Below are 27,756 nucleotides of genomic sequence, written 5' to 3'. Positions count from 1 at the left end.
GTGGGTCGGATCCCGTCCGTGGACACGTCTGGACTTGTTTACGGACATATGGGGGCCCAAAATAGGTCAGTTCAGTTGGAAACGCTCTTACAGTGAAACACATGCTAATATGGTCAATTCGCAATGCTACTTTAATGTTAATAATGATGTTGTACACCTTTTTTGGCGTCCGGGAAGGGGGTGTATTTGCATACACCTTAATGCAGGATAAAATATTTTATATGAATAAATATCTTAGCGTGGGGTTTGATAAAGGCATGAAAAGATAAACCATTGGTCGAGATCATGGGTGGTGTCGATCCATGAGAAAATGGTGCTCAATTCATTTGTCCCGAATTGACCAGAGTGTTTCCCCAAGATAGATAGATCCAATTTTTCGCAAGTTGTGGGCACACCTTTTTTTGATGGGAATATTTCCGTACACCCCTTTTCTGCTGGGAAGATTTCCGTACACCTTAACGGATAATAAATCAGGTTATATGAACATATAGTTCAGCACACAGTTTGATAATCAAGCCATTAAAAGATAGATCATCGGCAAGATCAGGGGTGGCGGAGATCGACTAGAAAATGATGCTCAATTCATGAATATCCCAAATAGATCCAATTTTAAGCAATTTGGATCTAGCAGTTTAATAGAGGCCACATAGACAAAATGCCACGTCACGCTTGCCAAGGAGGCCGAGGCGCAACTCAAGGCCAAGCGCACTGCTACCGTGGCTGGGCAACCCCTCCGTAAACACCAAGAACCGCGCCATCCTCTTTGTCTTTTCGGAGGACCCAAATGATGAGAAAATGCCCTTGATTCGACAAGCCGCCATTGACCATGCATGATGCTGCAGGCGACTTACATGAACTAGCGTGGGGGTTTGATAAAGCCATGAAAATAGAGCATGGGCCAAGATCACAGGTGGTGGCGATCGGCAGGAAAACGGTGCTCAATTCATGTGTCCTAATTGATAGAAAGATCCAAATTGTTGGAAAGTTGTGGGTACAGTCTTTTTTAGCAGGAAATATTTCCGTACACCTTAATACATACTCCTTCCGTCTCAAAATTCTTGTCTTTGATTTGTCTAGATATGAATGTATCTAGTCATGTATTCATATTTAGATACATCTATTTCTAGACAAACGTAAGACAAGAATTTTAAGACGGAGGGAGTAATAAATTAGGTCGTATGAACAATTACGTTAGCACACAGGATTGATAACAAAGCCATGAAAAGATAGACCATCCGCAAGATCACGGGCGGCGGCGATCGTCGAGGAAATGATGCTCGATTCACGCATATCCCAAGTAGATCCAAACTGTTGCTTGTTGTGGGTACGGCGTGAGAGTATCTAGCAGTAGAATAGAATGGATGGAACCAATTATGAAGCAAATTTCCATCTCAAGTTGGCATGTTGCTCAGTCCCCTGAGAGGAGGAGTTGGGCTGATTCAATTCCCCAGCAAATGATGCATCATGAGCCAGGGACAGAGTTGCTAAGTAGATGTAGACTATAGTTAAACAAATATATATACTACATGCTGATCCCAGTTGCTCACCTGCCCCAGTAGCTTAACTGCCCTAGGTCCCAGTTCATCCTTGTTTCCTTGTCTCTCTCTTTTAATCAATTAATGTTAACGTCATGCTCATCGACGTGTCGTACGACATTATTATTATTATTATTTAAGATAATTTCTTCGGGGAACATGAATTTTGGTTTCTTGCCAATAACTTGGATTGGGATGGTGCGTAGCTGGCACTTGGAGGCAGATTGGTGTATGCACCATACCACTCACACTGACATGGACACAACATATACCCATGAGCATCTGTTTTTGGCACACTGATAAAAGAGATGAGGCCAGATGAGTGCGTGCCAAGATTCGTGCGGTACTGAGAAGCCACGTCGATCCCCGGCATGCACCATGATGTGTTGATCAAACTTGAATCTTGAACCAGAAATAGCATAGCTACCAATTGGCCTGAATCTTCAAGTCGTACGGCATTATTTATTTGATAATTTAAGACTAATTTTTATGGGGAGAGGAATTCCGGGTTGTTGCCAATAGCTTGGATTGAGATGGTAGCAGCAGTAGCAGGGCACATGGAGGCGGGATTGTACTCTCGCTGGCATGGACATATTACACACTATAGAGCTGTATTTGCAACAAAATGGCATAACTGATATGTAGAAGAGGAGCAACAAGACAGATGCGCGCCGAGATCCGTGCGATACGGAGAACCCATGTCGATCCCCGGCAGGCATTCATGATGCATGACGGGGTCACCAAGCTCCGATCGTGTCGGCCAAAACAACCTTGGCAAAGCATCTGAATCACCAACCGACCTACAACAGCTGCAAGTAGTAACCTCAGCTTTCTTTATCTAGGTAGCTAGTCAAATGGATGTCAAAAAAAAGCTGGAGAGGAAAACAAAACATGTACTGGTGCTCAAAGTGTGTCACCTTTCTAGGATAGGATAGGATAGCATGATGGAGTGGGTTAGTCTAGTAAGAGGCACATGAGATGTGGCTGGGTTAGTTATTTTCTGACCAACCAACCAACCATGCATGTGTGTGTGCATGCATGCATGCATTATTCAGAGCAGTGAAGAGGAATACATGCATGTTAGTCCATGGTGCATATATATATATATATGCCCTGACAACAAAACCCCAAGCAGGCAAGGCAACCACAATGCTGGACCAACACATGCATGTTCTCCATCACCAAAACATCAAGGCCATATGCAGTTTCATGAGGCTGATCAGCTTATCCATCCATCTAGCTGCTGGTAGTGGTAGATAATAACCCCAAGTGCAGCTGGGTTCAGGGCCTCTACTTACTTTTGCAGAGAGGGAAGATGAACAAAAAGGCCAATAATGATTGGATCGTTGTTGTCAACAATGGTTGGGTGCTGATGTATGCATGCATGTGCATGTTATGTGTGCCTGATGATCATGATGATGATCAGTGTTTCTGACATGCCTGCGTTGCACGCACTCACTTGCCCTGCTGCAGCCTGTAGATCTGTGGAGGCAATAACTTCATGAGACGTGTGAGTGAAAAGGTATGTGCGTGTGTGTGTGGGCAGGTGATCCACATGCATGTAGGTGTGATGTGATCTGATATCTCAATTTCAACTGTTTACATGTCAATGCACCATGTTCGCCATGGACCACCTTGAGTCTCCCAGTCTCAGAGACAGGTCAAGCCAACTGCAATCTAGTACGTATTTCTTTGCACTTTGATGAGTTGATCAATCAATCACCCACCTTTTTTCACCGGCTTTGTGAAAAAGCGAGAAAAAACACTTCACCACCGACCGCCCGCCGAGGAATCTCGCAAGAATCCAACAAGGGTGATACAAATGTGCCCCAACAAAAGAGCCATGTGTTCTTCTAGTTGACAGCTTGCCATGGCTCCTCAAGCCACTTAATTACCACCACTCTGTGATATGCAAATACAAGCCGACTTAGTACAATGTATGCTCACATTAATACACTTGATTGATGCCGCGGCATCTAAATAAGTTGCTGCTTGTTGATGGGGTTGTTCAAGATGCCGCTATCCGCATCATCTGGTCAAACCAGCAGCACATCACATCCATGTCATCTTCTCACTGGAATCTACTGACAAGGCCCGCACTCCCCTCTTGTGTGACTTACATGATCATGTGACGGCAAAGGAAGATCATGCATCCTCATCGCTGTCGTTTCCGAAGACGGAAGGGACCTTCGTGGCAATCTTTGGTTTCTTGCTCATGTTGCCAACAGGCGCCTGTCCATTGTTAGAAAGGAGCGCTCAGTCAGTCAGATTGATCTACACAACCGACAAATAAAGAGTGCGCTAGAAATAATTTAACCATATGGCCCTAGCATGATACACATACAGTGAGTTTTATTTACAAGAAGAAAGGTAAGAGCAATATGTGGAATTACTCCGCAGGAGGTAGAAGTAAGGTACATCCATACAAGTTCAAAAATAAGAATGCCTGATTGCAACCATACATCATTATTTATTTATTTACGCATGAGCTCATCTGCTCTCTTTGGTTAGATTTTTTTTAGGGAAGTGTATTTCAAGTTCAGAAAGAAAAAAAAGAACAAGCATTTTTCAAATAAAAAAGTGAGCACATTTGTGGTCTGCTACAAACAGGACGAGGATGACAGGCCAAAAAGGTGATTATTTAAGCAATGGATTTCTTCCTTCCCTGTACAGCACGCAATTGTATATTTATGCGCGAAATTTCAAAAGCCCAAATTCATTGCAACATGTACATGTGAGATTCTTTGCTCTTCTTAGTTTGAAGAAAAAAAGATTAGAAAATTGTATTTGAAGTTGTAATTTTTTTCCAGACAAATATTCCATATAAAAGTGAGTTCATTAGTTGACTGCACAAAGAAGACAAGGATGAGAGGATAAAATGGTGACTATTTGAGCAACGAATTTATTTTCTTTGCACAGCACACAGTTGCACGGATTTTTGAAAGTGCCCACATTATTTGCAACAAGTACATGTGGTATTCTTTGCACAGAAAAACTGTTAATTCTGAAGCAGGAGTAGACATGCTGAAGCTCAGTTTAGAGTTATCGACATAAGGACTCATATCAGCTCAACAAAATGTTACGTTGATGTGAGTTACCTTGGAAGGGGTCATCTTGGAGAAGCCAAACTTCAATGTTCGACGCTGATCCTGATTGCCCGGGGTCGGCAAGTTCTTCGACGTAGCTTGATCTCCTGAGATCTCTGGTTGTTCTTGCTTCTCTTTCTGCTGCTTTCGATGAGCATCTGCCCTGCAAGTTCCATTAAGGAAATTACAAGTTTAACACACATTCAATGCATTCCTCAAGAAAAACAGGCATTCAACGTGTTTTATTAACTGAGGACGAAGTATAGAATGCATACAGTTGGGCAAATTTTGCCAGCTCCTTCTCTTCTCGCTGTTGCTCACGTTTCTGCCTATCATCACGGTTGCCACTGTTGCCGCTTTGCATCTCTTTCATTTCCTTGAACCTCTGCACAACCAGAATATACAAAGTGTCATGTTAGGGGGGAAAGGATACATAAGTTATCAACAGCAACAAAGATGCATGTATGGCACAAAAATTCAAAAGAATCACAAAATAAAAATCAGTGAGAGAGAAATTCAATAGAGCAAATGCATTACCTTCCTATGATTATGGTCATATGAGCTTAGATGACTCTCAAATTCATATGCAAGCTTGTATTGCTTATTACAGAGGCTGCAAAAGAACGTCTTCTGTATCTCCTTAACCTCACTGCGGATTTTCTGCTCACGTTCTGCTGTGACCTGGATTGTCATGATTCGCACCAAGCAGGGAAAAGAAGCCACCAAATAAAAAGTGCACAGGATGCTCAAAAATTCATGAGGGTTGATGCTACAACTACATATCCAAATGGCACACGAGCATAGGTGCTATGCAGCGCCGACAATCAGATACCAGTTTTCACAGCTGAAGCATCAACCCAGAAGAATCTCAAAAGAAAATACAGAAATTAGCACTCGGTGTGTGATTGCGCACCTCACGCTTCTTAATATGCTCTTCGGTCTCCTCAAGTTCAACATTTAATCTCTTTCTTTGTACATTGTCCTCAGCTGTGAAGAAGTCATCCTGCTCTTGCTTCCCCACTCCTAGTTTTGCATCCCTGATACCAGCTTTTATGGGCTCTAGTATACCTGCATCCGAACAAAGTAATGTATTGTTGAGGCGCAGGAACTAGATGGCAATGCTAAATTGTAAAACGTCTTTCGGGGAACAAAATATCATCTCAGGTGAAACTGTAGCGTAAGTTTAAACAAAATATGAGGCAGAAATAAAAGGAAATGTTCAGATCTTCAGTAATATAAAGCACTAGATATACTATGGTTACCAAAGTTGGCGAGAAAACTACTTACAGATTAATATTCTCAGTGTTCTTTTAGAGTAGAATAAAGCTATAGTGTGTGCTGTGAGCCTGTGATGGTGGTAGCATACTTATGTCCTTCAGCATTAAAAGAGACAGAGACACTCTGACTGGAACTTGCTTTATATTAAGGTTGTTATCATTTGTCAACAGCACTCAAATTCAGTCCAGGCAGCTCTCAAGTAGTGCAACTGACTTCTACCCGTACTCCAATTCAAAGTCGAAGTGCACTCATTTGATACACCAGAACTTTATGGAAACACATGCAAATGTACCAAAGAACATTAACAACGATAGGTCCCCAGTTACAATGTCATGACCAGAGCCTCTGTGTCAAGCCTTGAGACGTTTTATTTCCTACGTCCTTCCAGATCTATGAATATGGCCTTCTTGTTCGTTGTAGTGTCCTCATCTTTGTTTCCTCTAGTTCCTCTCTCTTTCTTTTGTCTGGCTCCAGTTTGGTGATTGATCTGATCTGGGGAGACCCATGTGATCTGAAGGCTTAGGAGGCAGAGAGTCTACATTGATGGGGTTTCATAGGGGGGCAGCAAAGGTATGGTGCACTTTCCATGGGGATACATGCCATAAGGGATGCCATGCTCACTGAGTGGACATAAGCGCTGAGCGATGGCAAAATACTTCACTTTGGCCCTAAGCGGTAGATTAAGCCTCTTTTTTTTAAGTTGACCAGAATTCGGTTGTTTTTGAACTATTTTGCTTGTCTGCTTGTGCAGTAATGGCAATATGTCATTTATCTTATTATTAGGGTCTGTTTGGGAAGTATTTCCTCCAGATTCTGGCCACAGGATCTCTATTAGGCTATGCCTATTGGAACTGAGCTGCATTTTAGTTGTTATTTTGCTTGCTATGCAAACCTGGTGTGTATTTGCTATGGTGTGAAGTGCATTCTCGATGCTATTTCAATTACCTATGTGCCATGTTTCCTATTTTACTGTGCATATTATTCAAAAACTGTCAAATTCTAGCCAATTTTAAAAACCGCTTAAGCTGTGGCCATTGCTCTAAGCTGTCTGTGGCCTTCCACTTTTTTTAAAAGTGTCCCTAGACAAGCTTAAAATTCAGCAAAACCACAGCTATGGAAACTAACATGGTTGTCAGTCAACTAAATAAAAACCAGCACAATTGACATTATGCCGCAGGTCATGCAGCTGCGTTGCTGGGGTGTCAACAGCAGCCTTGGCCATGTCTTGAGCTACTGATTCTACTAGTAATTATTGGCTGTAGCTGCATCGGAACAAGAAAATGTATTGTAGAGGTGCAGGAACTAGAAGGCAATGCTAAATTTGTGAACCTTCTTCTTTGGTCAATGTCTCAATGATGGATGGCAGGTCATGGACAAGAAGAAAATAGCATCTCAGATGAAACTAGTGCGGCTAGTGTAGAGAAGCTTAGCTCGAGTGGTTCCGCAACCTAAATGTGTACATCCCACTTTCTCCAAACTCAAAGCTCTGGACGCTTAGCTCGCCTAAATGTGTCCCTGGAGAAGCTTAAAATGCATCAAGACCCCAATCAAGGAAACTAACTAACATGGTGGTCAGCCAGCTAACGAAACCAGCGCAGTGGACATTGGCACCATCGTCCTGCGGCTGCGGCTGCGGCCATTGACTTCCTCGGTTACTGATTCTACCAAGTATGCCATTTTTTCAACTAATTACTAACTGATGAGCTCGAACACGATGACGACGGAGTCTAAAACAGCCAGGGGCAACAGCACTGAACTGAATTTAGAGAGAGAGAGAGATGGTAAACGAACAGCTGAGGCAGAAAGAAAGAAAGAAACCTTGCTCGTTCTTGCCGAGGCCCTTGCCGGACTTCCAGCCCATCTTCTGCAGAAGCCTGAAGCCGACGTTGGAGGAGGCGAGCTGCGTGTCGACGGAGGCCTGCTCCAGCCCCTCCGTGTCCAGGTTCTCCACCGGACGGTGGCCCCTCGGTAGCCGGAACTCCACCTCCTCGTCCAGCCGGTCGTACCTTCCTCCGTATTCCTCATCCGCCCCAGCCTCCTTCCCAGAGGCCGGTGGGTTCTTGCTGCCGCTGCCGATGCCGCCGTGGTCGGGCCTCTCCTGCGCAGCACGAGTCAGATGGCGGCGGATCTGCAGCCCGAAGAAGCAAAGCAAGCTGCGGAAACGTCGCACTCACCATGGCTCGCTAGGGTTTTCGCCGGAGCCGGCGCCGGCGACGAGGGTGGGTGGGGATTGGGGGGTTGACGATGGGCTCTCTCCTCTACCCTCACCCTTTTCCTTCCTTCGATGGGCTACATAGATAGATTCGTTGGCGGGCCCGGCCCAGAATTGCTCCTGATGGGCCGCGTTGGGCCGAGCCCAGTATCGTGTTTGTTAACGACCCGGCCCGCGCTGTCAAACGGTTAAACCCTCGTCTGGTTCCGTCTCCCCGTCCCGAACTCGGCGACTCCAATGGCGCCGCCGACGCCGACGGCGGTGATACCGCGGGAGGCGTGGGAGGGGTGCAGCGTGCTCCTCGACATCAACGACGGCGACCGCCTCGCCTTCTTCCGCCTCACCCCCGGCGCGTATGCACCCTCCCCTCCCCTCCCCTCCTTCCCCTGTTTCCTCCAAAACCCTAGCTGGTGCGGTCACGCTGACGTCTCTCTCTCTCTGTTTTTGTGTGGTGACGTAGGACGGTGAAGATAGGTGACAAGAGCTGCTCGCTGCAGCCGCTGCTCGGCCGCCCCTTCGGCTCCCTCTTCCGCCTCGGCCCCGACGGCCTCCTCCCCTGCAACACCGCCGCCCCCGACGCGCCGTCCCAAGGCAAGGATGATAATGTTTTCTTCTAGTAGTCCATTAATGTACTCTGTGAAATGTGGTCTGCGATTTTACCTACCTTAGTAATAACAATGGCTGGAATGGTACAGATGACAAGCCGCGAGACGCTGGCCAGGCGCAGGACGAGACCAGGGACAATAGGTCCCTGGTCGACAACAACACCGCGCAGACGCTGTCCAGCGAGGACATCGACACGATGAAGCGGTGAGGATCCGACCCACCGTTTCCCACGAGTAGGATGCTTATTTTTCTCTTCTCTGTTTTAATGAGATTTTGACGTCGTGCGGTTTTAACAGGGATGGTGCTAGCGGCAACGCGATCGTGGAGGCTTTGATAGCAAACAGCTCCACATTTGGAAATAAGACCGTGTTCTCGCAGGTTGGTATCGGTTACTTGTTGGCTGGTTTGGTTACTTGCTATTTTTTTGGAGGAGGATGAGGCCTGATTTGGTTTCTTCGATTTGGCTGCAGGAGAAATACAAGCTCAAGAAACAAAAGAAATATGCGCCTAAAGTGCTTTTGCGACGCCCTTCTAGCAGGAGGTATCTCGTTGCCACACTTTTCGCAGTAGGAAATTGTGACATACTATTTTGAAAGCAAATACTATCAAATTTGTGGTTCTGTGTGAGTGTGACTGTCACGTATGCGACCATATGTAGTATCACACATTTCATTTTAATATAAAGATGCATCTTCTCATTAGCTCTTTGCGGTGGGTGTCCTGCCCAAAGTAGCGAACCAGTATCTCTGGAGTATCTTCTTAACTGCAGTTCGAAGATTGTTGTAGTGTATGAGTAAAGTAGGACACGTAAGAAAGAAGTCGTTGCTTTATTTATAATTTTGCATTTTCGCTACAACAACTGATGAAAACACATCTAGCTCTATGGTGGCAATGTAGTCTGTTATGGCTAAAACTTACTTAGCCCACCTAACCTTAGGTCAGACAAACTCTGACGAGTGGTATATTCCAACGTACAAATTCAATGCATTTGAATCGAAAGATAAAAGTGTATGGAGGGGGGAAATAGGAAAGACTAAATGGAATGTTTTTAAACTTATAGCCTCTGGAATTGGAGTCCAACTGTTGTTCTTTTGAAAATTCGCGTATCCTCTGTTTACTTAAGAAAGTGGAGTTCAGAACAAGAAATAAGGTGTGGCCTAATAAAAGGTGCATTGCAGAATCGATTTGTTATTCTAGCTGCAACAACTGATGAAAACACATCTAGCTCGTGCATTGCTACGAAACTATAAAATCCGAGGAGTTAGGTCACTTGCTTAGGAAATTGTTGGTGGCGCCATGCGGAATTTGCTCGCGGTTCACTATTAAGAAGATCAAAAATACCACAAAAGATCACGTGTGAGGCATTGGAGAATCTTAAGTGATCATGTTCCTTTACAAACACAACATTTCGAATGTTGAAACATATGTGAATAGACAATGATACTGCACAAGGTCATGGATCAGGTAGGAGGATAAGGTCTATGATCGTTTTTGAATTACAATCTGTTCACTCTCTTGTTCTGTGATATAAAACTAAAATAACTTGACTGGAAAAAAGAGAGCATTATATTGAGTTGGAGTCGCATTTCTGCATTTGTTATTTGTGCCCAAGTGTTAGTCTCACATGAATAGTAGTGTATTGTTTATTTGTGTTTGATCTCATATGTGAGTACAAATACATTTGTTTATTTATGTGTTAGGAAGGTTGCTATTCTCAATGTGGGTAGGGGTGCATTTGTTTATCGAAAGGTTTTAGGCTTAGTAGAACTAAAACTGAATACATGAGGTGCAGTTTTAGTGCTACTAGGCACGAGGATGGAGAGGTTAGCCTTGGTGGGCAGGTGGTACCGGAGAGAGACACGTTTCGATATTTGGGGTCCATGTTGCAGAAGGATGGCGATATCGATGAAGACGTGGGCCACCGAATCAAGGCTGGGTGGATGAAGTGGCGCCAAGCTTCTGGCGTACTCTGTGACAAGAGAGTGCCACAAAAGCTAAAAGGCAGGTTTTATAGGACAGCTATCCGACCTGCGATGTTGTATGGCGCGGAGTGTTGGCCAACCAAGAGTCGACATATCCAACAGTTAGGTGTAGCAGAGATGCGCATGTTGAGATGGATATGTGGCCACACAAGGAAGGATCGGGTACGGAATGACGATATACGAGAGAGACTTGGGGTAGCACCGATTGAAGAGAAGCTGGTCCAGCATCGTCTCAGATGGTTTGGACATATTCAACGGAGGCCACCGGAAGCGCCGATGCATAGCGGACGGATAAAGCGTGCTGAGAATGTTAAGAGGGGTCGTGGTAGACCAAACTTGACATGGGAGGAGTCCGTTAAGAGAGACCTGAAGGTTTGGAATATCGACAAAGACTTAGCCATGGACAGGGGTGCGTGGAAGTTAGCTATCCACGTTCCAGAGCCATGACTTGGCTTCGAGATCTTATGGGTTTCAACTCTAGCCTACCCCAACTTGTTTGGGACTGAAAGGCTTGGTTGTTGTTGTTGTTGTTCAAGGTCGTTGGTCCCACATGTGAACTCACCACCAACTCCGATCTTTATAAGTAGGAAAGATTTCGTATTTTCGCTACAACAACTGATGAAAACACATCTAGCTCTATGGTGGCAATGTAGTCTGTTATGGCTAAAACTTACTTAGCCCACCTAACCTTAGGTCAGACCAACTTCGACGAGTGGTATATTCCAACGTACAAATTCAATGCGTTTGAATCGAGAGACAAAAGTGTATGGAGGGGGGAAATAGGAAAGACTAAATGCAATGTTTTTAAACTTATAGCCTCTGGAATTTGAGTCCCACTGTTGTTCTTTTGAAACTTCGTGTATCCTCTGTTTACTTAAAAAAGTGGAGTTCAGAACAAGAAATAAGGTGTGGCCTAATAAAAGGTGCAGTGCAGAATCGATTTGTTAGGTTGGTCGGGTGGGAACAGGGGTGGGGGTGGGAGAGTTTTAATTTCTTGCAAAAATAATTTCCTTTTTATTTCGCTCATTAGTTTTAGCGTATACTACTGGAAAGTGTGCAAATTATCTAAGATTTTTGTTCCTTTTTGTGCAACAGCATTTGTGAGACATACTTCAAGAAGTACCCAGCTCGAATAGGGTAATTATTTCCCTTCCATTACTTCTAGGGCCAATCTATTTTTTCCTTATCATCATAGTTAATTTCTTAATCTGTTGCCTAGAAACAATTAAAGTGTATAGCTATAACACTTAGTTACGTAACACTGTCTTTTCTGTGTTCCTCAGGTTTATGCGAGTTGATGCGCTCTCCCTCTTGTTGTCTATGGCAAATGTTGGTGCATATTCAGATGTGCTTGCCGTTGATATGGTTGGGGGTTTAGTTGTTGGAGCTGTAGCTGAACGCTTAGGAGGTAAATTATGCTTGTGCATCACCATTTTAATACAAATGAATGTTAGTTACAATAATTATTGATTGTCTCTGTTATTTCTATTATAGGTACAGGATATGTTTGTAGCACGTATCTTGGATCAGCGCCCAGCTCCATAGACATAATAAGAATGTATAATTTGAACAGCGAGATGACCAGCAGGTAAATCCATTTTTTAGCACTATATGGCTTCTCATTTAAAGATGCTTCTCATTTAACGAGATAGTCAGTTAGAGAACCTTTGGGATGGAAGCAGGAATATAAATTCATACATTAATCTGAAACACTACTTTTTTACCCTTGAAGTGGCTATAAGACCATACTAAGAATGTTGGTAAATACATTATTTACAGTTCCAGATAATATGCAGTATCATTCTTATGATTATGTATTAGATCTTGAATTGTCATCTATTACTTTTATCAGTATGTACGTGTAACTGTATGAAGCTCCATTCAGGATTTTCCAGGCACCACTTAGCGACTTGTGCTCCTTGAGAAGTTCTGGCAATGCTCCTGGTAGCGTTCAAGGTGATGTGGTTGAACATAGTTCAGTACCAGACGAGAGTCTTCAGTCATCCCTGAAAAAACCATCCGATACAGAAGTATCAGATGGGAATGCGCAATCAACGACAGTGCAGCCAACTGTTGTAGAGGCCCCTGAGCCTGCAACAGATGAGCACCTTAATCAAGGTGACATTCCAATTGATATAGATGCCCCTGAGCCTGCAAAGAATGAGCACCTTAATCAAGGTGACATTCCAATTGATATAGAGGCCCCTGAGCCTGCAACGGATGAGCACCTTAATCAAGGTGACATTTCTATGCCGGGTAAGCAGTGATCAATCTATTACAAATAACTTTCCATGAGAGTACGATGTTCAATCTGCTATGTTGATCTGTAGAGTGCAAAGGAAATAATGGCAATCCAATAGCTCCCAAAGCACTGAGAGCAGGAAAAGCACCCTCACCGGAGAGGAAGAAATATTGGGGAGAACATGGCTTTAGCAGGTAAAGTGGAATATACTCCATCAGTAGAAGACAACTGCAGTATGCGTCTAAATATTTTCATTAATATATTGGTTTTGTGTTAATGCAGTTTGATTGTTGCTGCTCCTGGGCACGAGGTGGAGAGTGTGGTTGCTGATTTGCTTCCACTCTTGTCTTATTCGGCCCCATTTGCTATCTATCACCAGTATCTTCAGGTAACTACAGAATTGACACAGAAGCATGCCAGTTCCTACTAAATGTTTGTCTTACCATATCTGTACAGCGAGCTTAACTTTCCAGTAGAAGTTTCTTAAAGAAAATAATCCTGCCGCTTCCCTTAATCATTAGCTTATGTGTTAAATTGACCTTGTAGTTGTCTCATCTGTATTTATGTTTGCTATTCTGCAAAATGTGGTTTTGCTGTCACTTATCTTTTGTTTTCTGGCATCTACATGCAGCCTCTTGCGACTTGCATGCATAGTTTGCAAGTATCAAAGATGGCTATTGGCTTACAGATTACCGAACCCTGGCTTCGAGAGTATCAGGTCAGTATATTAACAACGAGGATGTTGCACCAGAATTAATTACCGGACTTTTTTTCGCTTGTTTTGTAAGCCTGATTAATAATACCTCTTGCCAGTAAGGAATGTAGAGTACGTTTCAAGGTCCATATATGGATACAGTTTTGTTGCCATTATACTTGTGAAAACTAACAACTAGTGAGATGAGATGTATGGCGTGTGATGGACGTGCTTAATACTAAGAACACCTGAGCTTAATTATTGGCCTTGAACTGCAACGAAGGATCTGTGATTAGTGGTTGCTACTTTTGTATGTAAAAAACATCTATTAAAACTGGAAACCATTGTGATTTATTTGTTTTTACAGCCTCCTTTTCTAATCTGGATGCAGGTCCTTCCATCGCGCACCCACCCACACATGCAGATGAATGCGTTTGGTGGGTATATATTGAGCGGCATCCGGATACACAAGCCAGACCCGCAGTAAACATGGGAGTGCCAGAGAAGTCATCTGGCATGACGGAGAGCGTGCTTGTCACAGTGATTTATACTTGATTCACGCAGTTGTAGTTCTATTTTCCGTATGGGTTGTGGTAATACGGTTATGTCGCGGCCTAGCTAGGTCTGAGGAAGATTGCGTGTGCACTTGAAAACAGGCATGCCATCCCTAACCTGTGAGAAGGGCATGTAACATATGCCGGCATTGTATACTTGTTGTAACCGTGGTCGATTCACATCCCAGTTTTGATTAATTCACTCTTTCTACAAGTGGAACATTGTCTTGCAAAAGAGGACACAATTGAGTGATATGCCATGGACATGGTTTCCCACATCATCATATCTCTGAGAATTTACCTGGTACTCCCTCTGTAAACTTAATATTGTGAGCATTTTAAATTAACTACAACAACAACAACCAAGCATTTCAGTCCCAAACAAGTTGGGGTAGGCTAAAGTTGAAACCCATAAGATCTCGAAGCCAAGTCATGACTCTGGAATGTGGATAGCTAACTTCCACACACCCCTGTCCATGGCTAAGTCTTTGTCGATATTCCAAACCTTCAGGTCTCTCTTAACGGACTCCTCCCATGTCAAGTTTGGTCTACCACGACCCCTCTTAACATTCTCAGCACGCTTTATTCGTCCGTTATGCACCGGCGCTTTCGGTGGCCTCCGTTGAATATGTCCAAACCATCTGAGACGATGCTGGACCAGCTTCTCTTCAATCGGTGCTACCCCAAGTCTCTCTCGTATATCGTCATTCCATACCCGATCCTTGTGTGGCCACATATCCATCTCAACATGCGCATCTCTGCTACACCTAACTGTTGATATGTCGTCTCTTGGTTGGCCAACACTCCACGCCATACAACATCGCAGGTCGGATAGCTGTCCTATAAAACCTGCCTTTTAGCTTTTGTGCTCCTCTCCTCTCAGGTGACGACATCTTGGGACTTCACAGTCTTAACTTGGTGATGATCGACCCAACTAGTTCAAAAAACTAAATCACTTGCAGATCACACCAAGTAGCCAAGTAGGTGAATTCATAGGATGATTGCAAGAGAAATATAGCGAACGACTTAGGGTTTACTCCAAGTTCAGGAAGATGAGCCCGAGCGCTCTCAGATCCGGGGCTTTATACCCATTACAACCACTGAAAAGGGTAACTTCATAACGCTACTAAAGTAAGGCAGGTGAACAATGAAGCAGCAGACGGTAATTCAAATTGCAACTATCAAGGGTGGCAATGTGTTCGGGGCGAGGCGGTAAGTTGCTGTTAGATGAAGATCGGGCGGTCGACAATTTCCTGGTTTGGCGCCAACCGCTGGATGTCGATTTCTTCAGTTAACAACATGAAAAGCGTCGATTTCTTCAGAAGATGTGGTCTGCTTGTTCCTGACAAAGAGGGGAATGTGTAAGTAATTGGCGTGGTTCTGCCCGTCAGGGTCAGAATATTTTGTGCTACACAGGCTACACCAATACCGAATTACCGAAATACTAACCATCGCAGACACGATATGTACCTACTCATTGCAGCAATTTTATTCTAAGCGGCATAACAAGGCTGACAGGCTTCAGATATACCCATCTGCAGGTTACGCTTCGTCTAGCCTGGGCTGTGTTTCTGCTGCTTCTTCCTTAGCAAGTCAATTCATCATCGTCCTTGGGGAGCCAACTCTGAAATGTTTCCCAGTCAATTTATCTGATAAGAACATGTAGCTATCTTGCAGAGCTGCAGTTTACCGGGGCCTATTTACCTCGCATGAGTGAACCTCTGCAGCGTTTTAAGCACACCCATAAAATGCTGGAGTCATCAAGCAGGTGTATAGCGGTCCTTCTCCAGTGAGTCGTCACACCTGCGAAATTCGACCAAACATTCAGTTAATAGCTAATTATGTCCCTCTTCTGGTACTCAGAGCAGACATGAATAATCTCTTCTTACCTTTGCAGTGCAAGTTTTCAATAATAACTTAAATTGTACATGACCTGCAATGCATTATTACCTTGAGACTGCTACTACTGCCTATGATCTCAACTGGCTCCACACGTGCACTGATATGCTATGCCGGCTATTCTTCTGAAGATCCTATACACCATTAAATTTCGTAATAATGCATTGCAGGTCCACCCCCATGTGCTTAATCCCCATCTTGTTTTCTGCTTCTCCTCTCTCACATCTAATATGGCAGGAGAAAAAGTAGTTGAAGTGTATATAACTGATATTGGTGTGGACACCCCTAATGATGGTTCCTGCAGCTAATTTGCGTGTAATGGCTCCGCCTGAAATTAGAACCAAGAGGGAGCCCAGTTATACTTCAGTTCAGAAATATGTTGTTCCTTCTTTGCATCAAAGAAACATGATGAGAAATCTCAATCAGAAAGGCATTTTCGGTGCACCCCCATGTGATTAATCCCCATCTTATTTTCTGCTTCTCCTCTCACATCTACTTTGGTTCAACTAAATTATCTATTCTATCTAATTTCTGGTTGCTAGATAGATCAAATTCTCCACCAAAAATCATAGTTTTAAATAGCCCGCTATAGCCCCGCTATAGCCTTTTCAGCAAGGTGCCGCTAAATGGTATCATGTACAAATATGCCGCTATAGCTGATTTAGAGGCTCGCCGCTATTTGCCGTAGCCCGCTATTTAAAACATTGCCAAAAATCCCCAAATATTGCTGTTATTAGTGTGTAGCGAAGGATCAGGGCCAATCAGCACACGTTATGTCTTATCAGATATAGTACAGCAGGAGTAAATTAAGTTCCAGTTTAGATGTACTTACCAGATTTAAGTAGAGGAAGGAAGACCACAGACACAAGGCCCTTGTGTCATGCATCTGTTTGAATGGGAGCTCTACAAGGCTAGAAGAATGTACAAGGGAAGAACTCTACATGGTGGATGTGAACAAACACAGAGTTATTAAGCAGGATTATATTGCAGGAAATAGCAAAGTGGAAAAACACAAGAAATGATGTTTGTGTTACCTTGGATCAGATTATTTCGACTCCTGGGATGGTTCCCTCCAACCCCCTGCACTGCTGTTTTAGCACCTCGCTGCAGTTGTAGATTCCTAATCTCTTGAGGCTGGTAAGGTTACGCAGCCCTGCAGGGAGTTGTTGAAGGTCCTTGAAATACAAAAACTTTAGCTCCTGGATGGAGGAGAGGAGCTGAAGGGCGTCCTCTTGCTCCTTGCTGAACCGCTCCATCCCTTCAAGCCAATACCCATTAAGTGCCAGCTTGGTGAGGGAGGAAGAGAGGAATCTGCAGACGGGTGCAGCAAGAAGTCCTGCTATGTCATCTGTCCCGAGCTCACGCAGTGTGGATAAAACAAGCTGTGTCTGCTGCTCTTCACCTCCCTCAGCAACCTCCAAAGCCTGTCTGGGATTGGGATCCCAACCAGCAAAGAATCTATGGCTACCCCTGACTGTTAATTCTTTGAGCTGGCCCCCGGTGGTAAGGAGAGACCACAAGCCCTGACATTTCAGATCCTCTCCACAATTATCCAATTCTAAGCTGGTGAGAGAGGAGAGGTTTGAGAGGGGCTCCAGGGAGAAGGAGAAGGTGGATAGGAGCTTCGGGCAGTTCTGTATTCTTAATCTCTGGAGGGATCGCAAGGCTTGGAGCCCTCCTCCACCAGGAACAAGAGTTGGCAGATTCACCAGGACCAGCTCTTCGCACCAATAGAACTCCAATTCCAGTAGTGAGTCACTGAGATGAGGTGGGAAGAGCAGCACCCCATCATCCTCTTCCTCTGCTGCTGTTGTTATTTCACCTCCCACCATCTCTGATGCTTCTAATGTTTTTTGTTGCACATCCACCCCCACTACCAGCTTTTTTATGTTTTGGCATTTCCATATTTCCAATTCAGAGAGCCTTGGGAGGTGGGGGAGGAGCTCTGTCAGTTCGTCGCCAGTATTACCATTCAAGCCTTCGATCCAGATATCCTCAACAGGGAGCTGCCATTCCACATCACCCTGACCTCCTCCTAGTGGCCCAACCAGACAATCTGAATCAACTACAATCAGTTTCTTCAGCGAGGTTAGCATCAGAAGGTGCTTCGACTCCAGAGGTGGGCACTTGTCCAGTCTCAGTGTCTCTAGACCTGTTTCTTTATCAAAAACTAACACTTGGTCTATGCTATGCAAATCAGCCTTTCCAATAATCGCCAATTCTGCTCCACTGGATGATTTTGAGTACCAAAAATGCGCTAGTAGCTTTACATTTTGCATCATGACACGACACATACTTTCAATCCAGGAGATGAGAATCACTGACGAGAATACTCGACAGTTGGTTACCTCAAGCTCTTGTAGCTTGGGGAACCAATCTAGGGAAACAATGTGGTTTGGGAAAGGCAACCCCAACAGTCTCGGGCACTCTCTAATAATCAGAACTTGCAAAAAGGGGAACATATGAGAATCTGGTGGCAACAACTCTCCACCCATGGAAGACTCTTGTTCACCACCTGTGTAAACCCATTTTTCAAAACTTCCAAGGCCAATAAGTATTACCATTTAAGTTGTCGATCAAGATTTTCTCAACAGGGAGCTGCCATTCCACATCACTCTGACCCCCTCCTAGTGGTCGAACTAGACCAACTGAACTTTTTACAATCAGTATCTTCAGCGAGGTTAGCATCAGAAGGTGCTTCAACTCCAGAGGTGGGCACTTTTCCAGTTTCAGCGTCTTTAGACCTGTTTCTTTATCAAAAACTAACACTTGGTCTATCCTATGAAAATCAGCCTTTCCAATAATCTCCAATTGTGCACCATTCGATGATTTTAAGTACAAAAAATGTGCTGGTAGCTTTACATTTTTTATCACGACACAACACAGACTTTCAATCCAGGAGATGAGAACCACTGGCGAGAATTCTGGACAGTCGGTTACCCGAAGCTCTTGTAGCTTGTGGAACCAATACGGGGAAACAATGTGGTTTGGGAAAAGCAAACCAAATGGTGATCACAGATTATGTCGCTAATTACATTTAGGGAAGAGAAGGCACTGGCAGATAATTACGTTGGTTTTCTCAGACTTGTGTAAAGGCAAGGGCGTTCATAGAGTTGATATGGTACAGCAGGAGCGAAGTTCCAGCTTAGACGTACTCACCAGATTATGTACAGGAAGGAAAATGGTGGCCACAAGAACCTCATGTCATGGATGTGTTTGTAAGGAAGGGGAAGAGCTCCACAAGGCTAGAAGAATGTACAGGGGAACTCCAAGCCAGCATTGTCCTACACGGTGGATGGGAACAAACACATACTGTAGTTATTAAGTGGGATCGCGGGCAAAGGGAAAAGTGGGAAAACACAAGAAAGTATGTTTGTGTTACCTTGGATCATTAGTATATTAATATATTGGGGATGGTTCCCTCCAACCCCCTGCACTGTTGTTTTAGCTTCTCGCTGCAGTTGTATCCGGCATATAACTTTTCCAGTGAATCCGGGAGGGCATCGTTGGGCAATGACGAGATGGCTGGACAGAAGTTGACTGATAATATCTTGAGGCTGGTAAGGTTACGCAGCCCTGCAGGGAGTTGTTGAAGGTCCTTGAAATTCCAAAACTCTAGTTCCTGGAGGGAGCAGAGGAGTTGAAGGGCGTCTTCTTGCTCCTTGCTGAAGCACTCCATCCCTTTGGACCCTTCCCCCAAAAGTACCAGATCAGTGAGGGAGGAAGAGAGGAATTTGCAGATGGGTGCAGCAAGAAGTCCTGCTATGTCATCTGTCCTGAGCTCACGCAGTGTGGATGAAACAAGTTGTGCCTGCTGCTCTTCGCCTCCTTCAATTTCCTTCAAAGCCAGTCTGGAATTGGGATCCCAACCAGCAAAGAATCTAGGGCTGCGAGTGACTCTTAATTCTTTGAGCTGGCCCCCGGTGGTAAGGAGAGACCACAAGCCCTGACATTTCAGATCCTCTCCACAACTACACAATTCTAATATGGTGAGAGAAGAGAGGTTTGAGAGGGGCTCCAGTGTCCCCATGCCTTGCACACCCCAAAGCTCCAGAGACTGCAGGGAGGAAGGGAAAATGTGACAGGAAAAGGAGAAGGCGGATAGAAACTTTGGGCAGTACTCTATGCTTAATCCCTGGAGGGGCAAGGCTTGGAGCCCTCCTCCTCCAGGAACAAGAGTTGGCAGATCCACAAGGATCAGCTCCGTGCAGTCATAGAGCAAAAATTCCCGTAGTGTGTCACAGAGATGAAGTGGGAAGAGCAGCACCCCATCACCATCATCCTCTTCCTCTGCTGCTGCTGTTATTTCACCTCCTTCCATCTCTGATGATGTTGATGTTGTTTGTTGCACGCCCACCCCCACTACCAGCTTTTTTATGTTTTTACAACTCCGTATAGTCAATTTGGAGAGATTTGGAAGGTGGGGGAGGAGCTCTGTCAATTCCTCGCCAGTATTACCATTTAAGTTGTCGATCAAGATTTTCTCAACAGGGAGCTGCCATTCCACATCACTCTGACCTCCTCCAAGTGATCCAACTAGACCAACTGAACTTCGTACAATCAGTGTATTCAGCGAGGTTAGCATCAGAAGGTGCTTCAACTCCAGAGGTGGGCACTTCTCCAGTATCAGCGTCTCTAGACCAGTTTCTTTATCAAAAACTAACACTTGGTCTATGTTATGCAAATCAGCCTCTCCAATAATCTCCAATCCTGCACAAATCCATGATTTTGAGTAATCAAAATGCGCTAGTAGCTTTACATTTTTCATCCTGACACGACGCATACTTTCAATCCAGGAGATGAGAATCACTGACGAGAATTCTGGACAGCCGGTTACCTCAAGCTCTTGTAGCTTGGGGAACCAATCCGGGGAAACAATGTGGTTTGGGAAAGGCAACCCCAACAGTCTCGGGCACTCTCTAATAATCAGCACTTGCAAATGAGGGAACATATGAGAATCTGGTGGCAACAACTCTCCACCCATGGAAGACTCTTGTTCACCTGTGTAAACCCATTTTTCCAAACTTCCAAGGCCAATGAGTGTAAGTTGTGTTAGCCTGCAAAAGCATTCCTCTATGATAAACTCCTTCAGTCTGGCAATGTGCTCAAAGCTTAATTCACGAAGGTCCCACGCCTTCCCTAAAGAAGGGAAAATTTCCCAAGAAATACCATCCAGATAAAGAGATTGTAGAGCCTCAACAGCAAACTCATCACCCAGCCATGTCGGACAAGACGGACCTCCATGCCCTCTAATGCACAACACCTGAAGATCTCCATGTGGCTGAAGGATCTCAAGAACCGCTGCTTCCACGCTAGGCTCAACACTAGATCGCTCACTATCCCAGCACAATGTTAACCTTCTCAGGTAATTTTTCTCTATCAGTTTTGCTTGAGCTGCTTCTTCTTCTGTGTGCATTTTCTCAAGGTTGTAGATGCCAAGCTCCCTCAGCTTGGTCAAGTTCTTTAATTGCTTTGGTTCAAACCCTTCACTTTTTTTATTGACTCGAAATACCTTTAACTCTTCTAAGAGTTTAAGTTTTCCCACATTATAAATATCAGAATGAAGCTGACCATCACTTGGGGCATAAAAAAAGCACAATTTGGCAAGGTTGCTCATGTCTTCGGGCCAATCACAACTGCAGTGCCACTTTTCAAGATTTAGAATCCTTAGATGATAAAATTTAACAATGCCAACTGGTAAATGCATCTGTCTGTTCCATGTCCCTAGACATAGGTATCGTAGGTGGACAAGTCTTGAAAAGTTATGTAACATGGACTCCACGGGACAAAGCATGCGGGGCAAATGAAGAATACGAAGAGCGTTCACTTCTTCAAAAAAATCACCAAATATCTTGACAAAACCTTCATCCATTTTTCCAAATAACATCAATGTTTGCAAATCTTCAACCTTAAATCTTGTCTTCAGTTCTTCCAATTCACTCTTCAATTTTTCAGCAGACATTGCATCATATTTACCCAAGTCCTCCATGCTTATAGACAAGTGACGGATGGATGGCTGAATTTCCATTGATCCAACATTAGGGAGACGTAAACTGAGACAATCATGAGATGCAACCTTCAATGCCAAATCATGCAGTAGGTCATGCATGACATACCGCAAATCACCATTATTTTCCTCTTCTATGAAAAATCCATGAATGACTAAATCATTTAAAATGCTCAGACCTATGCCTTCAAAGGTTGGGTTTTGACCACAAGGTTTCAAAATATCTAGTCCGATCCACAGGCTGATGAGTTCACTGCCTCTGAAAAGGTAATCTTCAGGAAATAATGCAGAATAGGAAAAACACCGTTGCAGATGGAAAGGGAGAAAGTCATAGCTAAGCTCCAAGGCATGCATAATTCCATTGGTCTGTTTCGTCCACTGTTTACTGTTTAGGACCCTTCTCCAATGAGCCAAACTATGGTCTGTTCTCAGTAATCTACCAACGGTCTTTGCTGCAAGAGGGGAACCCTTTAGCTTTCCCATGATCTCATCTCCGGTGTCAAGCAAATGAAGTTTATCTCTTGGATATTGCTCAGCATCAAAGACATATACAAGGAATAACTTCCTAAATTCTCCACGTTCTAGACCGTCCAGTTCTTTTGGCTCTTCAGTTTCCTTAACCCGATCTGCTATTTCTTTTTGCCGAGTTGTGACTAGAATCACGGAACCCTTCTCTTGTGACTTGTTGAGTATCAACAATAGCTTTTTCCAGTCATCCACATCAGTAAACTGCCATATATCATCCAATACAAGTAAGAACCTTTGGTGTTTCAATCTGTGTTCAACCAGCTCTTCTGGCCTAACACACTCGTTTTCACCTTCAACTGAAGTGGTATACCTTTTAATCTGTTCTAGCACCTTACCCAGGTTGAAATTGAACGACACACATATCCAAATCCTGACTGGAAAATGATTCTGTACTTGTTGGTTGTTATATATGTGTTGTATCAGAGTTGTCTTCCCCATGCCCCCTGGACCAATAACCGGAAGCACAGTTATACCCATGTCACAGCATTGACCCTCGGTGATATCGTGTACGATGCTATTTATGACACGATCCCTCCCATACAATTTTGGCTCTGCACTCTGAGGTGTGGTGGGGGAGCGACGCTGGGCAATGTCTAGGACAGTTCTAGGTCCACAATGTGTCAGAATCTTGTTAACCTCCTCACTCCCAAGCTTCAGTTGCTCTACAGTCTCCTTCATCCTTCGAGAGAAATCAACCCTATTGAACTCAGTCATTGGTGTTCCTTGTGCACTGCCACGATCTTCATCAACAGGATTGGCGTTTGGCGCCGAGGGGAAATGGCCAGCTGACATTTTTGACCTCTGCCTACCACGCTGCCAAGCACAACAGCTGACATTTTGTCTTGCATCTTCTTGTTGGGGATGGCTAGGGTTGGCACCAAAGCAATTCGTGCACAATGATGCCATCTGTTTGCCAAGAGCTTTGGCAGTGTGGCGAGCATTAAGGATGATGTCGCAGACGCAACCCTTGCCATGCTCGTTGGCAGCCTCGTACGTGTTGTGGAGCTTGTCGTGGATGCGGAAGTAGTCCAGCTCATCCAGCAAGTCCTCGGCATTGTGGGCCGAGTCCTGCAGATTCTGCAACAGCTTCTCCGTGGCCGGCCCGACGAGCTCCTTGGTGGCAGCTCGTTCGAGCATGGCCTGCACCTGCAGCAGTTCCGTGCGGAGGGCCTCGATGTTGAGACCAAAGTGACTGCTGGCCGCCCAAGCCTCCAGCACGCCATCCGCAACGGGGGCTAGGGCCTTCCCCACCACCCATTGTGCCGCGCCAAGGGCCGCGTCGTCCATCCCCTGATCGGATGCAGGGATGGAGGATGTTCTGCGCACCTGCACTGATCCAGGAACCAACAAAAGGTGATAAATCTCGGCTGCTGGTAGCTGCAAACTAAAGGAGAGAATAGGTATGTACGTTGACGCGCGCACGAGGTGTCGGTCTGCCGGTGATGGAAGCCGCTGCCGTCTGCCTAGTCCCAGCTAGCTACAAAAAGGGGGTTGTGTTGAGTCATTGAGACTTTGAGAGAGAAAGAGAGAGAGAGGGAGGGGGGAGGGGGTCTGATTTTGGTACCTGCTGGTGATGTGCAGCGGTGGTATGGCTGGTCCTGTCACCGTCGCCGTGGTGACAGGAGAGTGCAAGGTGACTGCACTGCAGGCAGGTGAGGAGGCGACGAGAGCTGCGCTGCTGACTGCAAGGTGGAGCAGCAGGGTCGAGAGTGGGGAGCAGGGGCAGGACGAACGCCCGTGGTGAGAAGAGATCAAGCTGTGGAGAGCGACAGTGCGAAAGAGAGGGTGAGCTTAGTGAGTGTTTAGCCCTCAAACGGATCTGATCTAGTACTCCTACATCGGATGCTCACTGTTATCTAAGTAATTAACTATTAACAGTGCACACCGGGGTAGCTGTCATCAGTTACAAGGCGCTGGCCGGCACAAGCGCACAAGGACATGCCATGTGAAGGAGCGTGGTAAGCGAGTGTTAAAAAGACAGCAGTGGGGACTAGCGCCTAGACTCAAGTTGATCATAGTATACTTGAATCGACAGTAGGCAGCCGCACAAAGGCCAAAAGTAGTTGTGTTCTGAAGTAGTAATAATCAGGCTATTAGCAGCACTTCTTGTCACACAGGTTGAAAAGCAAAAAAACAAGGACAAGGGGCTGTCATCATCAACAAATAAACCAGTACCAATCAATACTACAAACTACTCTTGTCATCCCAGAGAATACTCTGTATGTATTGGGGAGAGGCTCGCTGGTTTTCTTTTAAAGAAAATACAGTGTGTATTTTGATTCGTTAGGCTCTAGTTAACAGTTGCTCTAACATGTAAGATATTGCTATTTCACAATAAGATTGTGAGTCCTAATTAACAACCACTGGGCCTCCAATCAACCAACCTATGCCGCTGTGCTTGGTGCTGATGCCAGGCCAGGATCAAAATTGGTTTGGCTGCTTAGATGCACCTTTAGTATCTAAGCCTCTACTGATAAACTGGTAGAGAACTGAAGGAGCCTCGGTCGTGGCGCACCTGAACAAGTGTCGAGCTCAGTAGCTCAGGTCGGACGAGCCAGCGATATGCTTGGGCCAAAGATGTGCATGTCCATCTACACGTTGCTACCGCCGTCCACCGGATCTGATCAACCGAACTAATTGCAAATCCAATAGTAAATTAAAGACTAGGTTCCGGGTCTCGCGCAGCGCTGTTGGTGGTGTTGCGGTCTGCAAGGCGATGGCCGGCACAAGCACATGCAATCTGAATGAGCTTGGTAAGAGAGTGTTAAAAGACATGCAGTTAGACTCGAGTTGTTCATATTATAGCACGCAAAGACATGATGCCATGTGAACGAGCTTGCTAAGCTGAGTGTTAAAAATACGGGCACCCGGGGCTAGCGCCTAGACTCGAGTTGATCATATTATACTTGAATTGGTTCCCACAAGGCCCAACTTTATTCGCTTGAAGCTCAAGCTCAAGCTCGTCTCTTGATGTATGGTGGTCATTAGTTAATTTCTGGGGACGAACCGAGAGACGAGAGAGACAGACAATAGGACGGAGATAGCTGCGGTTCCACTGGAAGCAAAGAAGCGTGCGTGGACGCATGTCGGCAAACTGGGTGGTTGGTTGGTGACCATGGTGCTGGAGCTAGCTAGGAAGGTGGCGGTGGAAGGAAGCTGGTGCTGGTGGAAATAAACGCAAACACCTGCAGGGCGCTGGCAGAGCACATGAGAGGCTGACCTGGTGAGTGGCGGTGGTTTCCAGTTCCAGCGGACGGAGAAGAGGGCGAGCATGAGCATGCCGACCGGGGGGGAACGGAACCTCGTCGTTGCCCGCCGTTGGGCGTCTCGCCGCCGTCTTGAGGTCGGGAGCAGAGCAGGGGACTGGAGGAGGGAATGGTGGTGGGTTGGGCTGCTCTCGAAGGTGGGCCACTCCGGTGCTGTGACTGCTGATGGGCCCGGGCAGTGCCTTGCATTCACTCCGGTGCATCCATTTGTAGTGTAGGTGCTAATTAAATAACACACCTTGAAAAAAGTTCAAAACAAACCTTGAATTTGTAGACGAAAGCTAAATCAAACCCTAAACTTTGAATCCTTGAAATTGGCACTCCGAACTTGTAATCCTAAACCCTAGTCCCGTTTGACACACCGGGATTCTGGCAATACTACAATCCCGACTGGGATAACCTGCCAGGCTGCTACTCTCATAGACAGAAATTGGGCTGGCCCACTAACAAAAAAAATAATAAAGTTTAAAAAAAAGTTCGCGCATTTTTAAAATTGTTCAGAAGTTAAAAATATTTATGTTTTCTATTTTTGTCACAAATTCTATGTCTTTTTTGTTTCAAAAAATGTTTGATTTTTTTAATTCTATTCGTATTTATAAAAAAGCAGAACATGGGTCAGTTTCCCGAATAACCATCTTGCTTACAAGACGGAGACACTCCAGTTGCCCATGCCATACCTGAATGCCAACCGTTTGCACCAGAAAGATGGTGACCCTGCACACAAAGAAAAAATGGTCCTCATCACACTGTTCGTCGCGAAATGACCCACTAATTAAAGGAAAGGCGTAGCCTAATAAAATCATTCCGTTGATGGTTTCGCTCGGTATTGACAGAAGAAACCCCACCCGACCCCCACCATCAAGTTGATTTAGGCGATTGAGGGGTTATGTGGTTGGGAGAAGACCAACACAGGTCCAACATTCATTTTATAAATTTGTAGGAGCATAATCCTAGCGCCAAACATTCAACGTTTATTGTTATTTATACCTCAAAAAAATATCAATTTTATAAAATGTTTATTGTAATTTATAAAATATAAAATATTTATTTAGAAACATATTACCATCTATTATTTTTATAATATGTACTTTTAAAATGTACATAATGTGTTGGAAAATATTGGAAGTTTATCAAAAAATATACATATGTGCGTTAAAAAATACATTGGATACTGAAAAAAAGTAGACACGTGTGAAAAAGCAAAAAAAATATGAAAAAACAAAGAAAAACCAGAGCAGAGGGGGTGCGCGTGTGCTAATGGGACCAGCCCAATTCTGCAAATCCCAGATAAGTTCTCTCAAGTTTTAAAATAAACTAGGATCAGTGAGTTCGGTGTGCCGATTTCAGGGATTTGAAGTTTAGGGTTTGGTTTATGTTTCGTCTACAAGTTCAAGGTTTATTTTAGACTTTTTTCCCTTGGAGCATACCTGGCCAAATGGGCCGTGCCACGCGGGCCGGCCCGACTGCCCACAGGCCAGGCACGACACGGGTCGGGCCCGGCACGACCTAATCGTGCTCGGGCCAGGCACGAGCACGCCATGGGCCGTGCCCGGGCTGCCACCCCGAGCCCGCGTGCCAACACGGCCCGACACGATTAGGAGGGAGCGAGGCGGCCGATAGATCTGGCTGGCGGGGGCGCGGTCAGCGGGAGCGGCTGGGCGGGAGGGGCGCGCGAAAAAGGGAGGGGAGGGCGGGAAAGGGGCAGACGAGAGTGTTGGAATTATTGCCCTAGAGGCAATAATAAATATAGTTATTATTATAATTCCCGTATCAAGATAATCGTTTATTATCCATGCTATAATTGTATTGAATGAAGACTCATTTACATGTGTGGATACATAGACAAAACACTGTCCCTAGCAAGCCT

The 27,756-nt window shown here is 44.9% G+C and overlaps 4 protein-coding genes across 7 annotated transcripts; 1 reads left to right on the top strand and 3 right to left on the bottom strand.

Moving 5' to 3' along the window:
* Nucleotides 1-3,386: 3,386 nt before the first annotated feature.
* On the bottom strand, nucleotides 3,387-8,174 carry LOC123431460 (G patch domain-containing protein 8). The gene is made up of 7 exons (XM_045115256.1): nucleotides 8,074-8,174; nucleotides 7,718-7,997; nucleotides 5,535-5,689; nucleotides 5,159-5,302; nucleotides 4,897-5,006; nucleotides 4,634-4,784; nucleotides 3,387-3,767 (listed from the first exon to the last, which is right to left on the bottom strand). The coding sequence occupies exons 1-7, from the start codon at nucleotides 8,074-8,076 to the stop codon at nucleotides 3,681-3,683; spliced, it is 930 nt and encodes a 309-aa protein (XP_044971191.1). The 5' UTR covers nucleotides 8,077-8,174; the 3' UTR covers nucleotides 3,387-3,680.
* Nucleotides 8,175-8,308: 134 nt separating this feature from the next.
* Nucleotides 8,309-14,403, top strand: LOC123431459 (tRNA (adenine(58)-N(1))-methyltransferase non-catalytic subunit trm6-like). The gene is given in 14 exon segments (XM_045115255.1): nucleotides 8,309-8,464; nucleotides 8,572-8,702; nucleotides 8,807-8,921; nucleotides 9,014-9,095; nucleotides 9,188-9,258; nucleotides 11,795-11,836; nucleotides 11,983-12,107; nucleotides 12,194-12,287; nucleotides 12,585-12,955; nucleotides 13,030-13,135; nucleotides 13,224-13,329; nucleotides 13,573-13,659; nucleotides 14,027-14,119; nucleotides 14,122-14,403. Coding segments are annotated over 14 exon segments (1,608 nt in total). The 5' UTR covers nucleotides 8,309-8,348; the 3' UTR covers nucleotides 14,191-14,403.
* Nucleotides 14,404-15,170: 767 nt separating this feature from the next.
* LOC123431458 lies at nucleotides 15,171-18,811 on the bottom strand. 4 transcript variants are annotated; one of them, XM_045115253.1, is made up of 6 exons: nucleotides 17,123-18,811; nucleotides 16,921-17,025; nucleotides 16,079-16,416; nucleotides 15,894-15,992; nucleotides 15,639-15,813; nucleotides 15,171-15,531 (listed from the first exon to the last, which is right to left on the bottom strand). In XM_045115253.1, exon 1 carries the CDS (start codon nucleotides 18,650-18,652, stop codon nucleotides 17,129-17,131), a length of 1,524 nt encoding a protein of 507 aa, XP_044971188.1. In that variant the 5' UTR covers nucleotides 18,653-18,811; the 3' UTR covers nucleotides 15,171-15,531; nucleotides 15,639-15,813; nucleotides 15,894-15,992; nucleotides 16,079-16,416; nucleotides 16,921-17,025; nucleotides 17,123-17,128. The 4 variants fall into 4 exon arrangements, with proteins under 4 accessions (XP_044971188.1, XP_044971186.1, XP_044971187.1 ...); XM_045115251.1 differs by having other exon boundaries at nucleotides 16,140-16,416; XM_045115252.1 differs by having other exon boundaries at nucleotides 15,660-15,813; nucleotides 16,140-16,416.
* Nucleotides 18,812-19,143: 332 nt separating this feature from the next.
* On the bottom strand, nucleotides 19,144-26,092 carry LOC123430421 (putative disease resistance protein RGA3). Its single transcript, XM_045114292.1, has 5 exons — nucleotides 25,844-26,092; nucleotides 24,188-24,379; nucleotides 24,032-24,100; nucleotides 19,471-23,949; nucleotides 19,144-19,372 (listed from the first exon to the last, which is right to left on the bottom strand). The coding sequence occupies exons 1-4, from the start codon at nucleotides 26,090-26,092 to the stop codon at nucleotides 19,480-19,482; spliced, it is 4,980 nt and encodes a 1,659-aa protein (XP_044970227.1). The 3' UTR covers nucleotides 19,144-19,372; nucleotides 19,471-19,479.
* Between the last annotated feature and the right edge of the window lie 1,664 nt (nucleotides 26,093-27,756).

This window comes from Hordeum vulgare, chromosome 2H (genome assembly GCF_904849725.1).
Source record: "Hordeum vulgare subsp. vulgare chromosome 2H, MorexV3_pseudomolecules_assembly, whole genome shotgun sequence".
Lineage (NCBI taxonomy): Eukaryota > Viridiplantae > Streptophyta > Magnoliopsida > Poales > Poaceae > Hordeum > Hordeum vulgare.
This window is presented reverse-complemented; position numbering and strand designations above follow the sequence as displayed.

Excerpts from the sequence above, each read along its gene's own strand:
- LOC123431460 (XM_045115256.1), bottom strand. Across the intron at positions 5,303-5,534 it reads AGCATATTAAGAAGCGTGAG|GTCACAGCAGAACGTGAGCA; the intron begins GTGCGCAATCAC and ends ATGACAATCCAG. Across the intron at positions 4,785-4,896 it reads CTGGCAAAATTTGCCCAACT|GGCAGATGCTCATCGAAAGC; the intron begins GTATGCATTCTA and ends TGGAACTTGCAG.
- LOC123431458 (XM_045115253.1), bottom strand. The coding sequence starts at position 18,652 with ATGGTAATACTTATTGGCCTTGGAAGTTTTGAAAAATGGGTTTACACA.
- LOC123430421 (XM_045114292.1), bottom strand. The coding sequence starts at position 26,092 with ATGCACCGGAGTGAATGCAAGGCACTGCCCGGGCCCATCAGCAGTCAC. Across the intron at positions 24,380-25,843 it reads AAACCACCGCCACTCACCAG|CTTGATCTCTTCTCACCACG; the intron begins GTCAGCCTCTCA and ends CGCTCTCCACAG. Across the intron at positions 23,950-24,031 it reads CACCTCGTGCGCGCGTCAAC|GTGCGCAGAACATCCTCCAT; the intron begins GTACATACCTAT and ends GGATCAGTGCAG.